The sequence below is a fragment of the Coturnix japonica genome, chromosome 6 (assembly GCF_054131305.1).
Source record: "Coturnix japonica strain WE chromosome 6, WE-NBRP24, whole genome shotgun sequence".
Taxonomy (NCBI): domain Eukaryota; kingdom Metazoa; phylum Chordata; class Aves; order Galliformes; family Phasianidae; genus Coturnix; species Coturnix japonica.
This window is the reverse complement of record NC_140668.1, coordinates 1,643,038-1,658,678: the sequence shown is the minus strand read 5'-3', so window position 1 is coordinate 1,658,678 and position 15,641 is coordinate 1,643,038. Positions and strand designations below refer to the sequence as shown.

General features: G+C 53.3%; 3 protein-coding genes, 1 long non-coding RNA gene and 1 pseudogene across 9 annotated transcripts; 2 read left to right on the top strand and 3 right to left on the bottom strand.

The window, feature by feature from the left end:
- Window positions 1-1,217: 1,217 nt before the first annotated feature.
- LOC146760219 (negative elongation factor E-like) lies at window positions 1,218-3,233 on the bottom strand (annotated as a pseudogene). The gene is made up of 7 exons (XR_014947651.1): window positions 3,119-3,233; window positions 2,749-2,895; window positions 2,212-2,286; window positions 2,078-2,112; window positions 1,581-1,635; window positions 1,404-1,506; window positions 1,218-1,316 (listed from the first exon to the last, which is right to left on the bottom strand). The product of XR_014947651.1 is annotated as a negative elongation factor E-like (transcript).
- Window positions 3,234-3,323: 90 nt separating this feature from the next.
- Window positions 3,324-6,804, top strand: LOC146760218 (superkiller complex protein 2-like). 3 transcript variants are annotated; one of them, XR_014947335.1, is made up of 7 exons: window positions 3,324-3,388; window positions 3,620-3,723; window positions 4,077-4,249; window positions 5,047-5,225; window positions 5,399-5,588; window positions 5,662-5,769; window positions 5,886-6,804. XR_014947335.1 is itself a non-coding variant. In XM_085550733.1 (4 exons), the coding sequence occupies exons 1-3, from the start codon at window positions 3,370-3,372 to the stop codon at window positions 4,179-4,181; spliced, it is 228 nt and encodes a 75-aa protein (XP_085406859.1). In that variant the 5' UTR covers window positions 3,324-3,369; the 3' UTR covers window positions 4,182-4,222; window positions 5,047-5,185. The 3 variants fall into 3 exon arrangements, 1 of the variants encoding a protein (XP_085406859.1); XR_014947336.1 differs by lacking the exon at window positions 4,077-4,249; XM_085550733.1 differs by lacking the exons at window positions 5,399-5,588; window positions 5,662-5,769; window positions 5,886-6,804 and having other exon boundaries at window positions 4,077-4,222; window positions 5,047-5,185.
- A 1,287-nt stretch (window positions 6,805-8,091) lies between these two features.
- On the bottom strand, window positions 8,092-10,698 carry LOC146760217 (uncharacterized). The gene is made up of 3 exons (XR_014947345.1): window positions 10,573-10,698; window positions 9,847-9,897; window positions 8,092-8,225 (listed from the first exon to the last, which is right to left on the bottom strand). It is a non-coding gene; the product is annotated as an uncharacterized LOC146760217 (long non-coding RNA).
- A 283-nt stretch (window positions 10,699-10,981) lies between these two features.
- LOC146760216 (uncharacterized) lies at window positions 10,982-12,356 on the bottom strand. 3 transcript variants are annotated; one of them, XM_085550729.1, is made up of 2 exons: window positions 12,274-12,356; window positions 10,982-11,924 (listed from the first exon to the last, which is right to left on the bottom strand). In XM_085550729.1, the coding sequence occupies exons 1-2, from the start codon at window positions 12,277-12,279 to the stop codon at window positions 11,370-11,372; spliced, it is 561 nt and encodes a 186-aa protein (XP_085406855.1). In that variant the 5' UTR covers window positions 12,280-12,356; the 3' UTR covers window positions 10,982-11,369. The 3 variants fall into 3 exon arrangements, with proteins under 3 accessions (XP_085406855.1, XP_085406857.1, XP_085406856.1); XM_085550731.1 differs by having other exon boundaries at window positions 12,227-12,300; XM_085550730.1 differs by having other exon boundaries at window positions 12,205-12,294.
- Window positions 12,357-12,443: 87 nt separating this feature from the next.
- LOC146760215 (uncharacterized) lies at window positions 12,444-15,308 on the top strand. The gene is made up of 3 exons (XM_085550732.1): window positions 12,444-13,137; window positions 13,569-13,869; window positions 15,041-15,308. Exons 1-3 carry the CDS (start codon window positions 12,971-12,973, stop codon window positions 15,053-15,055), a joined length of 483 nt encoding a protein of 160 aa, XP_085406858.1. The 5' UTR covers window positions 12,444-12,970; the 3' UTR covers window positions 15,056-15,308.
- The last annotated feature ends 333 nt before the right edge of the window (window positions 15,309-15,641 follow it).

Genomic DNA, 15,641 nt, shown 5'->3' with positions numbered 1-15,641 from the left:
TCACCAAGGCTGTAGAAGAAGATGACCTCGAAAAGTTCATCTCGGAATTCTTAGAGGAAATGGAAGGACAATATGACTTGGAGCTGGAGAAGGACGTGGATGAACTCCATCTTGAACTTTCTGAGATGATTGATAGTATATCTGAGTAGTCTTGTAGTATATATATATAAATAAATATTTTAAAAGGCTTCACAATGAGTCTTAAAGCACAGCTGAACTGGTAAAAGATTGGCAGACTACATTCCATTGTCCTGAGTTTTCCTGCTGGTCAGAGTTGAGGTCCTGTGCATCCATTCCCTGCTCATGGTTGGCTCCTTTCAACAGCAAGAGAACAAAGCAGTTCTGTGACAGCCCAGAAGGACGTCCATCTGTGTGCTGCAGTGCCTCGCAATTGATTCAGTGACGCTGCGAAGGCTTCAACCTCAAGCTCCTTCCTTCCTCCTCCCTTGGCCATGCTCAGCGTTGGGTGCAGCTGGAAGCTTCTTCGGTGCTCCCATTTCTTGGGCAGTCCCTATGTCTACCATGGAGTTCTGCCAGCTCTTGAGTTTTGTTGGTGTATGCTTTTGTTTTTGACTTGAATCCTTTAAGATAACTTAATGACAGTGTGGGGGTGGGAGGGAGCAGCATTATTCTGGTGTTTTGGACCAAATTTGCCACCAAGGATGGGGGGTGCCCCCTGCTTTCCACTTATCAGCAGTGATGCAGCAGCAGTGTGAGAAGCGGGAGCTGCACGCCGCAGCTGCGTTATTCCCCCCTTTCCCTTTTTCTGGACTTCCAGTGCTGTTTGCTGGCAGAGCGCGGTGCTGTGCTGATGATTTCTGGAAGCCAACACGTGTGCGCTTCGCTTGTCTCAGTTCAGAGTGCAGCCATCCCAGTCCTGCTGTGGGCACAGTGCAGCCCTGGCCCTGCTGGAGGACGCTATTCGCTATTTTCAGTTGCTATTGGCCGTGGCACATTCCATGCAGTGTGAATCTCTCTATCAGACATATCTGTATCAGTGGAATTGTGGGGGCTGGGAGGGAGGACACAGTGCTGCTGAGAGCAGGGCCAGGCAGCCCAGCATGCTCAGCACCACAGCCAGGTGAGGCTGGCAGTTCAGTTACAGGTGTGTGTGCAGCTGGTCACCACTCAGCCTCCCCCATTGCAGCTCCCCGTGTCCCACAGTTCCCCCATCCCTGTTCTCACACTGTCCCATTGTCACCCTGCCACACCACTGCTGTGTGCACTAAACCTTTATTGCCCCCCAAAGAGGTCCTCATTGTACACCACCTGCGCCCGCTTGTCGCGGTGTGAGCCCTTGGCACTGTTCTTCACGGCTGTTGGGGCACAGGATGGGGGCAGGCACTCCGCACTGCTGGCACCCCCACACCGTCCCTGTGCCCCCCCTGAGCCCCCCAGCTCACCCAGGGATCCCCACAGTGATTTCCCAGTGGCGGCATCGAGCAGCGGCTGCTTGCGGGCGATGCTGACACGGAGCTGCATGTCCTGCACCACGGCGCCGTTCAGCTGTGGGGTTGGGAGAGGGGTCAGCACTTGGGAGCAGCCCTTGTATCCGCCCACAGCTCCCACACAGCACCCACCTCGGCCAAGGCCTGGTCAGCTGATTCCATCTTCTCGTAGGTGACAAAGGCACAGCTGTGGGGGGGTGAGGTCAGCACAGCTTCCACCCCATTCAGCACCACCCCACAACAGATGCACCCACACATCACTGACCCACCCACAGCTTTGTGCACGCCCCCTGCCCCTCTGCCCATCCCATCCCCTTTAGCCCATTCCCCAATTAACGGGGCCCAACCATGACCACACCCACCCGCATTAGCTTTGCCCCAGCCACACCCAATCCCATCCCCCACCCCCACCATTGACTCCATGACCACACCCACACCCATTAGCCCCGCCCCCTGCCCTTTAGCCCTGCCCACTTGCGCGGGCTGTCGACGAAACTGGGGTTAAAAAATGGGAGGAGCAAAATAAACAAAGAGAGAGGGCTCAAATATAGGGGGAGAAGAAAATAAAGGGATAGGAACCACAAATAATGAGGTGGGGGCAATAAAGAATGGGAGGGGGTGGCACTCACCTCTCATAGAGTGATTTTCTCTGGGGTCGCCGTGACTGCAGGGGTGTGGGAGGTTACAATGGGATCCCCATGTTGGGGATCCTGCCCCCCCTGCACCTCCTTTAATAACTGTGCCTCCCTGCCCCCCGCAGTACCTCAGGGGTGTCATCATCAGCTGAAACGCTGAGCTGGAAAGGCTGGAAGGTGGGGGCTGGGCCCTTCTCAGGATCCTGGGAGGAGTATAAAGAATAAAGAGGTAAAGGAAGAGGGGTAACTGGGGGAATTTTGAGAGGGTTTGAGAAAAATGGAGAGGTTGGGTAGGATTAGGTCAAGCACAGGGGTTGTTAGGCTATTTGGGGTGGGATCTGGCTGGAAATAAAGGGAATGTAAGACAAAAGGGAGGTGATATGAGGTGGCTTGGGAGGATTTGGATAGTTTTTGAGTGTTTTGTGGCATTTTAGGGCCTTTCTGCTGTATTTGTGGCGTTCTGGGGGCTATTTTTCTGGAATTCTTAGTGAGATCTGGGATTTTTTATGGAATTTGTGGCATTTTGGAGGAGTTTTTGTGGAACCGTGATGTTTTAGGGATGTTTCTGTAAGATTTGGGGTGAGCTCCGTGGGTCTGTGTGGGGCTCTAGGGGCACTTCGGCTCTAGGGGGGCTTTTTGGAGGGGTTCACCTTCACACCCCTCACCTTCAGCTTCCCCTCCAAGTGTGCAGGACCGTTTGAAGCCTGAGTTCTTGGTCTCAGCCTTGATGGCACTGATGGCTCCGGATTTCACCAGCAGCTTGGCCTGCTCCGTGGCCGTGGCAGTGTCCACAGGGGGTTGGTCCGACATGGCTGCAATGTGTGTGTGTTTATGGGGAGTGAGGGGGATACAACCTCACCCCTCCCCAAATAAAAACAACCCCCAACCCCCCAACACCCTCAAAATACCATTAACCCCACATTAACCCCACATTAACCACACTTCCCTCCACCACATCCCCCCCCCTGCATCCCTATGGCCTTGCTAGGCCCCAAGCTTCCCCCCTCCCCTTTGGGCCCCCCCACCCCGACTCACAGCGCTTGATGCCCCCCTGACTGCCGGGCCCGGTGTTACTCTGCTGCTTCTTTAGTGCCAGCAGCGCCTTTTTCTGCGGGGAAACGGCATTCAGGTCAATGGGGGGGGGGGGGGGGGGGATAGGGTTAGGGTAGGGTTATGGTAGGGTTAGGGTAGGGTTAGGGTAGGGTTAGGGTAGGGTTAGGGTAGGGTTAGGATGGGGTTAGGGTTAGGGTTCCGCTTCCGGGATCAGCGTCCGGCGGAGCTGCGGGATGGAGCTGGAGCGGATCGGTGGGGATGGGGGCTATAATGAAGGGGGGGGGGGGCGCTGGAGGGGGGTCTGTAATGGGGAAGGGAGGGTTGTAATGGGGAGGGGGCGGGTCTGTGGGCCCTGTGGGTGTTGTGACGACCTGTGGGGCCTGTGGAGCCTGTGTATGGGCCTCTGTGGGGCCTGGAGGGGCTGCACTGTTCTATGGGGCTCTGATTCTCCTCTGTGTTATTTTGCTCTTTCTCCCCCCATAGCGCTGCCCCCCCCCGGCCCGCTGCACCTCCCCCTGGCGCTGTTGGAGTTGGGCTGTGCCGGTCGCTATGAACTCCTGCCGGGTCCCGCCCCGCCCCGCAGCACGGTGAGATCCTGCCGACCCCCCCGACCCCATCTGAGCCCCATAAAGGACGTTGTGGGTCCGCCTCCCCAGGGACCCCCGTAACCCCTCAGAGCCTGTGACCACCTCAGACTTCACCCAATTGACCCCTCCCCCCCGCCCCCCAGATCCTACTAACCGTTCCCAAGGGACCCTCCTGATCCCTCTTCCAGACCATTGCTGCCTGGAAGAAGGGAGTGGACTCCAAAGTGTGAGCCCAGAGTGTCTGCAGAAGACTGAGGGATTTTTCTTCATGAAAGCAATACTTTAGAAGTGCGTTCATTTCAGAAATGTGGACAAATGCTGCTATTGTCTCAACCTTCTCTCTTGGCCCTCAGCACAATGGTGCGCTGCCTTTCCAACCCCTCATGGCTCTGCTAGGTGCCAAGTGCTGTGCTTTAAGTCTGTTGTACAATGAGTGGCAGCAGAGACTTTCCAAGTGAGATACTTCATGCTGTGGATAAACAACAACAAATACAGCTGGGTAAATGTGTTCATCTTCCTCTAGCATGTAAGTGTTGCGGTAGCTGGTATCAGGGTACCATCCCGTTCTCTGCCATCCACGATGTTGTGGGAAGCTGTGGAGGAACTGCTCAAATGTATTCTCTCTAAGAGAGCGGAGCAGATATCTCCTAAATGCATATACGAGCCGGTAAAATGGGCTCATATGAGTGGACACCTTCAGGAGGTGGCACTGATGTTCACTGTAGCCAAATGGCGAGAAATAGTTGACCATATGTGGGATTTTGTTATCTCCAAAAATAAGGAATACAAAATAAATACATTGAAGAATGTCAAGGGTCAGTAAGTAATAATGCCCCTAGTGATACTCCAGCACATTTGTCCTCTAGAACTGGTTCTATTTGACATGAAACTTCATACAGTTCAGTGATCAATTATTAGCCCAAAGGCATGGTTATGAGCATCCTAAAAGCATTTGTTGCACAAATTTTAAAAATCAATATATCAGAGTATATGAAAGTTGAAGACTTTTCCTAACTAGTTACAGGTGAACACAATGGGACCCTCGTGGATTTATTTCCAGGTTGCAGAAACTTAGGTTGCAGAGCAAACGTGTTTGTTCTTTTTAGTAGGTTTAACAGTAATGTTGTTATGCTGTGTTTGACTTGTCTCTTTTTTCACTTCTAGAGTATTGTCAATCGAGGCCTTGATTGAGTTATAATGGTTATGTTATTAATATAAGTAGTGTTGTTATTCTATAGGCAGTAGCTTGCTAATTAATAAAAAAGGGGGGGTCGCCGCGCTCCGACCCTGCAGAGCTCCACTCCATGCGGTACTTTGAAACAGGGATGACGGATCCTGGCCCCGGACTGCCCTGGTTCTTTGAAGTGGTGTACGTGGATGGCGAAATCTTCGTGCACTACAACCTGGTTATGCTGAGAGACGGAAACATTACCTGGAGGAAACCTGTGTGCAGTGGCTGCGGAGACATGTAGAGAACGGGAAGGCAGAGCTGGGGAGGACAGGTGAGGGGGAGGCTGCGGTGTGAGGCTGCAGGTGGGGCGGGGGCTCAGTGTGGGGAGCTCAGCCCGGCCCTCACTGCCGCCCACCTTCAGAGCAACCTGAGGTGTGAGTGTGGGGGAAGAAGGCCGACGGGATCCTGACCTTGTCCTGCCACGCTCACGGCTTCTACCCACAGCCCATCACCGTCAGCTGGGTGAAGGACAGCGTGGTGCTGGGCCAGGACACCCACTCGGGGGACATCGTGCCCAACAGCTACGGCACCTACCACACCTGAGTCACCATCGACGCGCTGCCAGGGGACGGGGACAAGTACCAGTGCTGCGTGGAGCACGCCAGCCTGCCCCAGCCCAGCCTCTACTCATGGGGTGAGTGAGGGGACGTGGGGCTGGGGGGCTCTGGGCTGCCCCTTCCCCTGCTGACAGCCCTGCCTTCCTCCAGAGCGGTCACAGTCCAGCCTGGTGCCCAACGTGGTGGGGGTGGTTGTTGCCGTTGTGGCCATTGCCATCATGGCTGGCGTTGGATTCATCATCTACAGACGCCATGCAGGTAAAAGTGGAGGGGTGTAGGAGGACAGTGGGGGCTGTGGGGGATTTGAGGCTCCCTCAGGAGCCCTCAGCCTGGCTGTGATGTGAACCTGTGCTGATGCATCTCTCTGTCTGCAGGGAAGAAGGAGAAAGGCTACAATGCGACGCCCAGTGAGTGATGAGGGCAGCGCTGTCCCCCACCTCTGCCCGGTGCCAGGGCAGCATTGGGGTCCCTGCTTTCTCCCAGGGTTCACCTTCCTGGTGTTCGGAGCTGCTCCATGCCCCACAGCAAGAACAGGGCTGGGGCTCATGGCTGTGAGAGTCCTTCCTTGTTTTCTTGCTCCAAGCTTGCTTCCTGAGGTGTTTCCTGTGAGAAGACTCTCAATGATTTATTGAAGTGGCAAGTAATGGGTGCTACTGTGTGACAATCAATATCACTTTGTGGGTATTTGAATATTTGAAAGCACCTTCCCTCAGAGCTGTTTGCCTCCAGAAGAGTGCTCAGGACTGTTTATGAGCGGAAGATCTGGCCCGGGACTAAATAGCTCCAGCTTGGTGTGGGAAAACTGGGTAATGAAGCCATCGTGCCCTGTGAAAAACAGGATGCGGATGGGTATCCCTGCTCCCTCTTATCTGCTGGCAAGGCTCAGAAGATGGGAACAAAGGAATTTCTGCTAAGATCCCAGAGCCAGAAGCTTCCATTCCAAGGAGAGCTGACTCAACTACTTTGGATTTGAGCTGTCACTCCAAAGCGAGCTGACTTGACCACTTTGGACATATAAATAAGTTGGTGCTACCATTGGAAATTGTCATCGTGGTCACCATTAACAGAACAACGCCTGACGACCCACCACTACTGAAGACCAATGACTGAACTACAAACCTCGATGGATCCATGGTGGTGAATATCTCCCTCTTGCTTCCTACAGAGACTCCCTGCTTCTATTTCATATTTTTACTGCATTCCCTTCCCCATCACCCTACACCATAATAGCGTCCGTCCTCCCCTTCCCCACCATCTCCCTAATAATGTCTTGTAATAAACTGGTCGGACCAATGTTTGAACCGTTGTTTCTTAATCTCACACCAGGTATACGTATATCAAAGAACCTTGCCTCCCTCCTACAACCTGGGCTGAGACAATGGCTCTTCTTACCTTACAGGCCAGGAAGGTGGAACCAGCAACTCGAGCACAGCTGCGGTGTGGGGCTGGGGGTTGGAAGGGGTCCCTGTGCTCCTTGTGCTCCTTGTGGTGCTGCACCAGGGCTGGGCTGGGACTCTGCAGGGAGCTGAGGGTTGGGATGTGGACGTGGCCCTATGGGACACCATCTCTTCTTCTTCACACAGGAAGTAACCAAACCCTCTAAGTGCTGTGCTTCAGCCTGCAAGGGGCCAACTGGCCACACGAGCATTTGGGGTCGGTGATGAACACAGCCCCATCCCCTCTACCTCTCACATCTCCCTCTGCTTCCTATGCTGTTATGCTTTGCCTGTGCTGCTTCTTGTGAAATACAGTGTTGGGCTGTTCTGTGCTCAACCTGCCTGCATTCTGCTCTGTGCCGTGCTTGGTTTTGCGGTGGATGAGGGGACCTCCCCTCATCCCTCCTCCCCCCACCCCACACTCTTTGCCCATTGCTCCATTTCACACTGCTGCTCTCCTCCTCCCCTTTGCACTCCCTGTGCTATCTGCACCACTTTGGCATGAAGACATGACTGGAAAGTTCATCCAGTATTGGGCTGAGCTGTGCTTCCCCCCCATAACCCACAGTGCTGCCACAGCCACATTCTGAGGGCAGACACCCAGCTTCCATAACCAACCATGCACTGAGGCTGAGCTGCCCACACCCCACATCCCAACCTGCTCCTCTACAAAACATCTCCACTTTATTCCATACAAATCCCAGAGCATCCCACTCTTCCCATCCTGCAGCGGGGAGCGGAGACAGCCACAGCTCCCCATGTCCCATCGCATCCCACTCCAGCTGCCCTGCGGTCCTCAGTGCTGCAGCAGCCGGCTGTAGGGTCCACCGCGGGTCCTCAGTTTGGTGGGTGTCCCCATCTCAGCCATGGTGTCATGCTCCAGCACCACAACATGGTCTGCCTTCTCCAGCATCCGGGGTTGATGGCTGATGAGCAGCATTGACTGGTCCCCTCTGTTGGGCATTGGGTAGGTTTGTGGCGTGGCATTAAGCTGGTACATTCGGTGTTACACGCTGTGTGTGAGTCCCGTCCGTTCCCGTGTGCGGAGGCACGGTACTTTCACACAGCAGCCTTGATTTGTCGCCGGATCGGGAGGCGACAGCCTTCATGTCAGAAATGTGGACAAATGCTTCTGTTGTCTGAACCGTCTCTTGGCCCTCAGCACAATGGTGCGCTGCCTTTCCAACCCTTCACAGCACTGCTAGGTGCCAAGTGCTGTGCTTTAAGTCTGTTGTACGATGAGTGGCAGCAGAGACTTTCCAAGTGAAATGCTTCATGCTGTAGATAAACAACAACAACAAATACAGGTGGGTTAATGTGGTCGTCTTCCTGTGGCATATTAGTTGAAGCAAAATAGAAAATCCTCATCCCTTCTTGCTGGTGCTCTTGGCCACCCCCAGGAAGGGCTGAAAAGCTCTTCCAGGTCCACAAGGAGCAGTAGCAAAGCCCTCACCCAGCAAGGCCACGCACTGGTACGTCTCCAGCATCATGTCCTGGTATAGTACTCACAGTGCAGGGTCCAGCAACGCTCACTCCTCTCTGCTGAAATACACGGCCACCTCTGCAAACGGCACAGGCACCTGCAAGCGCTCCTTGCTGAGCACAGCCAAGGCCCAGGGAAACAGCTTGGAGAGAAACTCCAGTCCCAGCGGCTTCTCTGTTCCCAGCACACAAATGCTGGCTGAGGACACCTCACTCTCCCCCTGCACTGTCATCTCTTGCTCCTTGCCCTCTTTTGGCTGTTTCCCTTAGCCCCTGCCCGAGATGGATGTGCCGTGGCTACTTGCTGCTCTGCTGCAGGCTCATATTAAACTGGAGCCTGCTGGGACAAGAGAAACAGCAGGAGAGGTGTGAGGGAACGCAGCAATCCCTGCTCAACCCCCACCCTCACAAGCCCACCTGCAGGGCATTTCCTGGGGGTAAAAACCAGCTGGGACTCAGATCAGCAGCACTGCTCTTACCAGCCTTCCTTCCCAGCAAAGCCAGTGTGATGGTGTTCTCCTTCCTCACCCTTTCTTTCTTCCTTTCTCCCCCCTTCCTCCCTCAGCCTGGCATAGGAAGACGGCGAGCAACACTCCTAGCTAAATCAGATTAAGGATCACAAAACTGACTCAGACTGGGAGGCTGAAAGAACTGACAGCGGACTTCTGCCTCGAAAACTGAGGGCCACTTGAGCATGTGCCTAAAAACAAAGTACGACAGTGAGTCAATCATCTTACCACCAAAACAGAGCAGCACAAGCACCTCTTAAGCTCTCCTGCACAGCAGCAGGCTGCAGGACAAGCTCTCCCCTTGAGCAGGGATGCCTCTTGAGGTCACACCTACACAGAGATCCTTTCTAACTTAATATCAAGATACCTCGCTCATGTGGATCCTTAGCAAGCAACTAACAGCTTGGTTTGAGCTTTCTTAGCTTTGCTAAGGTTTTATCTTTGTGCACACAGGATCTCTTAGACGCAAACTCTTGAACGCGTCTGGGACTACGAGCGGATTCAGCTGTGCTGAGGATCCTTACCTCTGTGGTTTGAAGAGGTCAGACGGCAATGGGGTCTGCTCTCATCCTCATGACACAGCAGGAGAGTGAACTGTAGGTGACTGTTTAACCCAGTCCTTCTATGTGGAAAATAACCAAGCGTATCCTGCCATCTCCAGTCTTGTTATATCACCCTTATATACTGAAGTACAGTATAGGTACCTAACATCAATAAACACATTCCTACTTCCCCCTTAGGAGTGTGCATTGTAGCTGTATCCGAAACGACAGAACTTACAAACACAGGAGTTAACATCCTCATAGAATCCTACACTCTAATAACCTCGTAGTAACGCTACAGTATTGAATGGCCACATTTTGTTTCCTCACTCCCACAGAGGGAAGCCTCTGTAGGAGCATACTCACAATTGATGGTATCAGTCAGCATCACCCAGCACTCCTCATGGAACAGCTTATCTAGAATATCAAAACACTGACAGTTACAAGTGCTCAGAGGTTCTTCCTCAAAAGATGAATACCATTTAATACCATTTTTCATTCTGGTTTGGACACAGGAAGGGAACTGAGGTCTAGAATCCTTACGAAAGGAATCTAACACCACAGTGCCCTTCATAAAACCTCTTCCCTTTGCCACAACACAGGGGAATGAGGAAAGTGAACCTTCATCCTGGTTTTCCACTACCCCTCAGGTCAGTCCCTGGGGACATCTGGGACCCTCCTGGAGACACCAGGAGTCCCCAGGACCCTCACTGGGCCCGCCCCAGGCATTTTGATGCCACAAGCCCACTAGCACCCAGGGTGTATCTCTAGTATCCCACAGAGGGTGAGAGCCCAGGCAGGATGCAGTGTGATAGACCCACGTGGCTCCATTGTGTGTCATGTGTGCTTCTCACTGTTCCTGGTTTAAGTTCTCAGAGGGGCACACAGAGCTAATAGCAGGCTGAGGACATGGCCAAGGGGCACTCAGGGTGACAGGATGTAGCCACAGCTTGGGGACAGTGGTCAGGTGCCGGGGACATTCATACGGCAGGAAAAGACACAACCACAGCTTGGGGACATGGGGGGCAACAAAAGGGACCTTGCTCTGACCACTGGGAGCACGGTGCCACGGGTGAACACACTGCCTCCCACCTAGTGAAAGTCACGTCCTTGCTGCAGCTGCGCCTCCAAAGGGCTTTATTCAGTGCCACAACCCACAGATCCCCTGAACAGGCAAAAACCACAGAATTCTGGACCAAGCAATTGTCAGGAGCTTCCATTCGGTGACAGCGTTACTGTGAGGCCAAGGTCCCCACAGGCCACGAGACACAGGAACACTGCTGAGACACTGAGTGATCAGTAGCGGTGCTGCTGATGGCAGCATCAACTCAAGGGGACACTGCGCCAGAAAGGCAGCGACAATAAGAACGCCATCAGTGACAACCTGCCACGGGTTACTTAGATTTACCTATGCCCGTGACAGGGGAAGCCACCCCGCGGGCCCCCCCCCGGGGCCCGGAAAGGAGGGGGAAAAGGGGAGTGGGATAAAACAGCGACAATCTAAGGAGGAAAAACTTATTTTACTAAATATGATATCGAAATACAAGATAACACAATATAATATAATTAAGGCTAACAAATCGAACGAAACAGAGAGAGAGAATCTCCGAAAACCGAGAGGCCGACTGTGAACTCTAGGCGACACGGCTGGAACGCTTCCCACTCTCCGAGAAGTTCGAGAGAAGAAGGAGGGCACTCCAGCCTGGGAACGAGATTATATAGAGTCCTGGTCCCATGACTTATCATTACCCCTGTTGTTCTCTGGGATATGTAGTCTTCTTCTGTGGACTGCACATTCAATAGAAGTATCCATACTTGACATGATGTTATGATGTGGAATACTGATAGCAAAATTACAAAATTACAAAACCATGACACAACCACAACCCTCAAGTCCACCGGACACAGCGCTGGAGGTTACCGGCAGTAACACAGCGACAACGAAGCCAGGAGCTCCCCACGGCTGCCAGCACTGCCCCACCGGGGTCCTCACTCTCACAGCACCCCACAGATGTCAGGCGGCAGGTGGTGACGGTGGCTACGGTGGCAGCCACAGCACGCAGATCACGGCGCACCAGGCACAGGCAGTGTGCGGTAGCAGCTGCCCCAGCTTGAGCTTGGCCCAGGGGTCCCCCGAGGCCTTCCAGCAGCCGCGCAGCCCCACTGAAACCGCGTCCCAGCGCCTCAGCCATCGCACCCCGCAGCCGCCCCTCTCCCGCCCCCAGCCGCTGCTGCAGCAGTGAGGTGCCCCCCCGGGACACCCCCGGCAGTGGCACTCGGGACACGCCGTCCTCTTCCTCCTCCTCCTCAGTCTCCGACGCCTCCCCAGGAACCTTCAGCCCCACCGCACGGGTCCCGGCTGCGGTCCCCCCCGGCTCCGGCTCCGAGTCGCTCTCCGAGGCCTCGCCCAGCACCACCGTGGGGGACAGAGGGGCAGCCATGGTCTGCAAGAGCAGAACGAAAGGGAGGAGGGGGAATCGCGGGGAGAACAGCCCCGTCGGGCACGGAGACCCCCGGCCCCTTCTCCCGAGTCTCAGGGGAATACCCCGCATAACAGCCCCGCATAACAGCCCCGCGCTCCCCCGGCCTCACGAGACCCCCCGCTTCCCCGCCCCCCTCCCAGCCCCACGCGGACCCCAAACACGTCCAGGCACCCGCAGCTCCATCGGAACGCCTCGCAGTCCCTTCCCAGCCCTACGGGACCCGCCACGCCCCGTAACGCACCGCCAGCCCCGCAACCACTCACTCCCCTCAGCCCCGCACCGCCGCGGCCCCGGGTCACGTGACGCTCACCCCCATCCACCGCGCGGCGCGTCGCGTCGCGTCGAGCGACGTCCCGCCTCCACGCGCCCGGATGAAGGGCGCGCCAATAATAGGCAGCAGTGAAAACCAATCAGATGGCCGAACGGGGAAGGGCTGGCCAATAGGAGGGGCGGAGGGGAGGGGCGTGCAGGAGGCCGTGCAGGGCCGGAGCCTGTGCCTGCCGTGCGTTCGTGTGGTCCGGCGGTGCCGCCCGGTGTCCGCTGCTGCTCGGGGCGGCGTGTGCCAGGGCCCTCGTCGGGAAACACTGCGTCCTTCTATGGAAGCCGCCGAGCGCCTCGGCCTGCACTCTGTACATAAGGACGCGGCGATGACCGACTTGGTGTGCGCAGGGCGACGAGTCCGCTGCTGGGACACTGTCAGGGCGCGTAAGAAGTCGCGGTCCCTCCGTGTGTGAGCTCCCTCCGAGGACGAGAAGGCCGCCATCAGGTCTCCCCAGAGCCTTCTCCGGGCCGCACGAGCACAGCCATCTCAGCCCTTCCTGTCGGGAGAGGCTGTTCCTGGGCAATGGGGCGCAAAGCCAGGAGTCGGATGCAACGGGGGCATCCCCTGATGTTCCGATCCATTGCCCCGTGCTACCCAGAAGCGAGCAGGGACGAGGGAAGAGGAGAGCCTCCACTTCTTGTCTGAGGAGAAGAGGTGCACCGAGAGGCCTGAGAGAAGGGGGAGAATGTGGGGTGCGGGAGTTGCACCGCCACAGTTGACGCAGGCACTCCAGGCTTTAGGTGACGACTGCCCGAGAAATCCAAACACCAAACCTTCCTTCCAAATGAGCCCCACGCTGAGTTTTACCAAGCAGAGCGAGGAAGGAAGAAGCATGACATTTGGGCCTTGCAGGTGGGCATCTTTCTGTGCCAGAAGTTCTTTGTCCTCTTAATTAGTGAAGGGAGTGACGTGCGGAATCAAACTCTATAACCCACGTAAGCTTATAAAGCAGCTATGCTCGTCATGGCGCCAGATGCGAGGGGGATATCTCCTCCTCCAAGAGGACTCGCACTCCAAGAAAAGCTCTAGGTACATATTTACAGACAGAACATTTACATATTCATTACGTTTCACAGAAATGGGCTGGAATTCTGAGAAATTATTAACATATTGTCCGACTCTCTTGAACATGCGTCCTAAAAATGGGGTGGTCATTGGATGAAGGCTAGTAGTCTACCCTGCTGTGAACTTCCAACCTTTTAGTGGGGGGTAGTCCAAACCAGCTCGTACTGGTGTTTTGTTGAGCCGAGGCATCTGTTTCACTCTCCCATCTTCTACAACAGGAGTCCATTCTTCTTTCTTATTGTTGATGGGCGGCAAGTTTCCGTGGACTCTGCATTCTGTTCTTCAGCTTACGTGCCCGCAAGCGTCTTGTCCTTCAGCGTGGACCCACTCCAGCTCTGTGAAAAGGCTGTTCTCACAATTTGGAAAGGCTGTTCTCATGGTTCGGGAGACAGCCAGGGCTGGGGAATGGATGCATGGCACCCTAACTCTGTCCAGCAAGGGAACGAGAATGGAAATGCAGACACTGCCAACTTCTACCAGTTTAAATCTGCTTCCAAACTGTTGTGGTTTGGTAATTTGGTTGGTGTTGCTATTCCACATCAGAACATCATGTGGGATAACGGGAGTAAAGGACACAAGTTTTTTATTTCTTTCTTTTTCTGTGGACAGCCTTAAATGGGCATGGGGGGAGGGAAGCAGCAGCGGAGGGGAGGCCACCCTGCCCCATACATGCCCCCCCACCCCATAACTCCCCCCACCCCACATATGGCCACCCCTCCACCCCATAGAAGCTCCCCCTGCCCCACAGAAGGCCCCCTGCCCCATATAAGCCCACCTCCACCCCACATATGGCTGCCACCCCGCCCCACAGAATAGCTCATGAAGCTTCTTTAGAGCAATACAGTTTATTCAGTCTAAATGAACATGTGAACTTAATTACTCCACCATACAGTAAGCCTAGGATGAGGAATTAAATAGATCCCTTTATGGGTTTTGACATGAGTGAGGTTTTGGCAAGTTGTGCAATTTTTTATGATCTTTAGTGGGTTTTGTTGTTTCTTTTTTCCTTCCTAAATTAAAAACAAGAGCATCTTTCCTTCTGATACAGATTATGCCTCAATCTGTAAGTGTAAATCAGAGGCAGACTTCAGGCACAGGAAGGCAGTAAACATACACAGTTATAAATTCAAGTACATTTGGACTTGATAAAAGCACAGTAATCCACTGTTAACTGAGAAAGCCGCTTGGCATTCTGATCTGCTCATCATCATGGGAATCTTGCTACCCTTGTGGAGATGTCTTACTTTTGAACTCAGTCCTGTCCTGTTTCTGTCTAGTTCTTCGTAAATACTGATGCATCAGGAAGGAGAAATACTAGGGATTACTAGGAAGAACAATAGAACAGCAGGCATCATTGTGTCATTGCGTAAATACCTGGTATGCCTTGAATTTCAGAGGGCTGCAGTAGGAAAATGCACAATGAGCAGAAGTTAGAATAACGAGAGGTATGAAATGTTATATGTCAAGGAAAACCTGAATAGACAAAGGCTTATCAGTGTGGAAAAGGCACAGCTGTAGAGTCAGCTGATTGCTGAAATGGTACAATGAGGTGGGAGATTACCACGAGAATTTGGCATTTAAGTGATAGAGCTCTACAGTTAAATTTAAGCAATAAAAACAAAACTAAGTCTTCACTTTCTAGGTTTGCATCAGAGGATTTTAACAATTGGTAACTTGTTTTTTGTTACAGTGCTGTCATTGGTGAGATCGATGAAGAGACAGATTCAGCTCTTGACTTAGGGAATATTCGAGCAGAACCCTTAGGTTCAGTTGTGCATTGAAAAGAAGAGAATGCACAAGGACTTTGTAAATCTTTGGTTGTACAGACCTATTTAACAATGTTCAACAGTTTTTACAAATTGTGCGTAACTTGTCTAGTCACCAGTTGTTTTTTTTTTTTTATTATGAATATGTTGTAGTTTCGCTTGTAAATTAAAGTTTCTACATTTTACTAAGTATGTTTTTGTTGGGTTTACTTTGGACATTTCATGCTGTGTAATTTCACTATGAATAATGGGAAACTCAAGCAGTATCAGGACAGGGGGCTCTGGTATAGAGTTCAAAGAAGGTAATGCATCTCTATTCACAGGCTGACATAGATGTAGGTGCTAGAGCATTCTTGGAGAAGCTGAGAAAGGTGATTTCAGACTCTTTCAGAAAAGACTGCTGACAAAAACTGGCAGCACAAAGCCCTATTAGGTTGATAGGCTGTGCATTGTTGAACTGACTCTTCTTCAACAAGGTAGGCAAAGGATGGTCTGCTTACGGGTCTGGTTAGAATTTCAGACTGC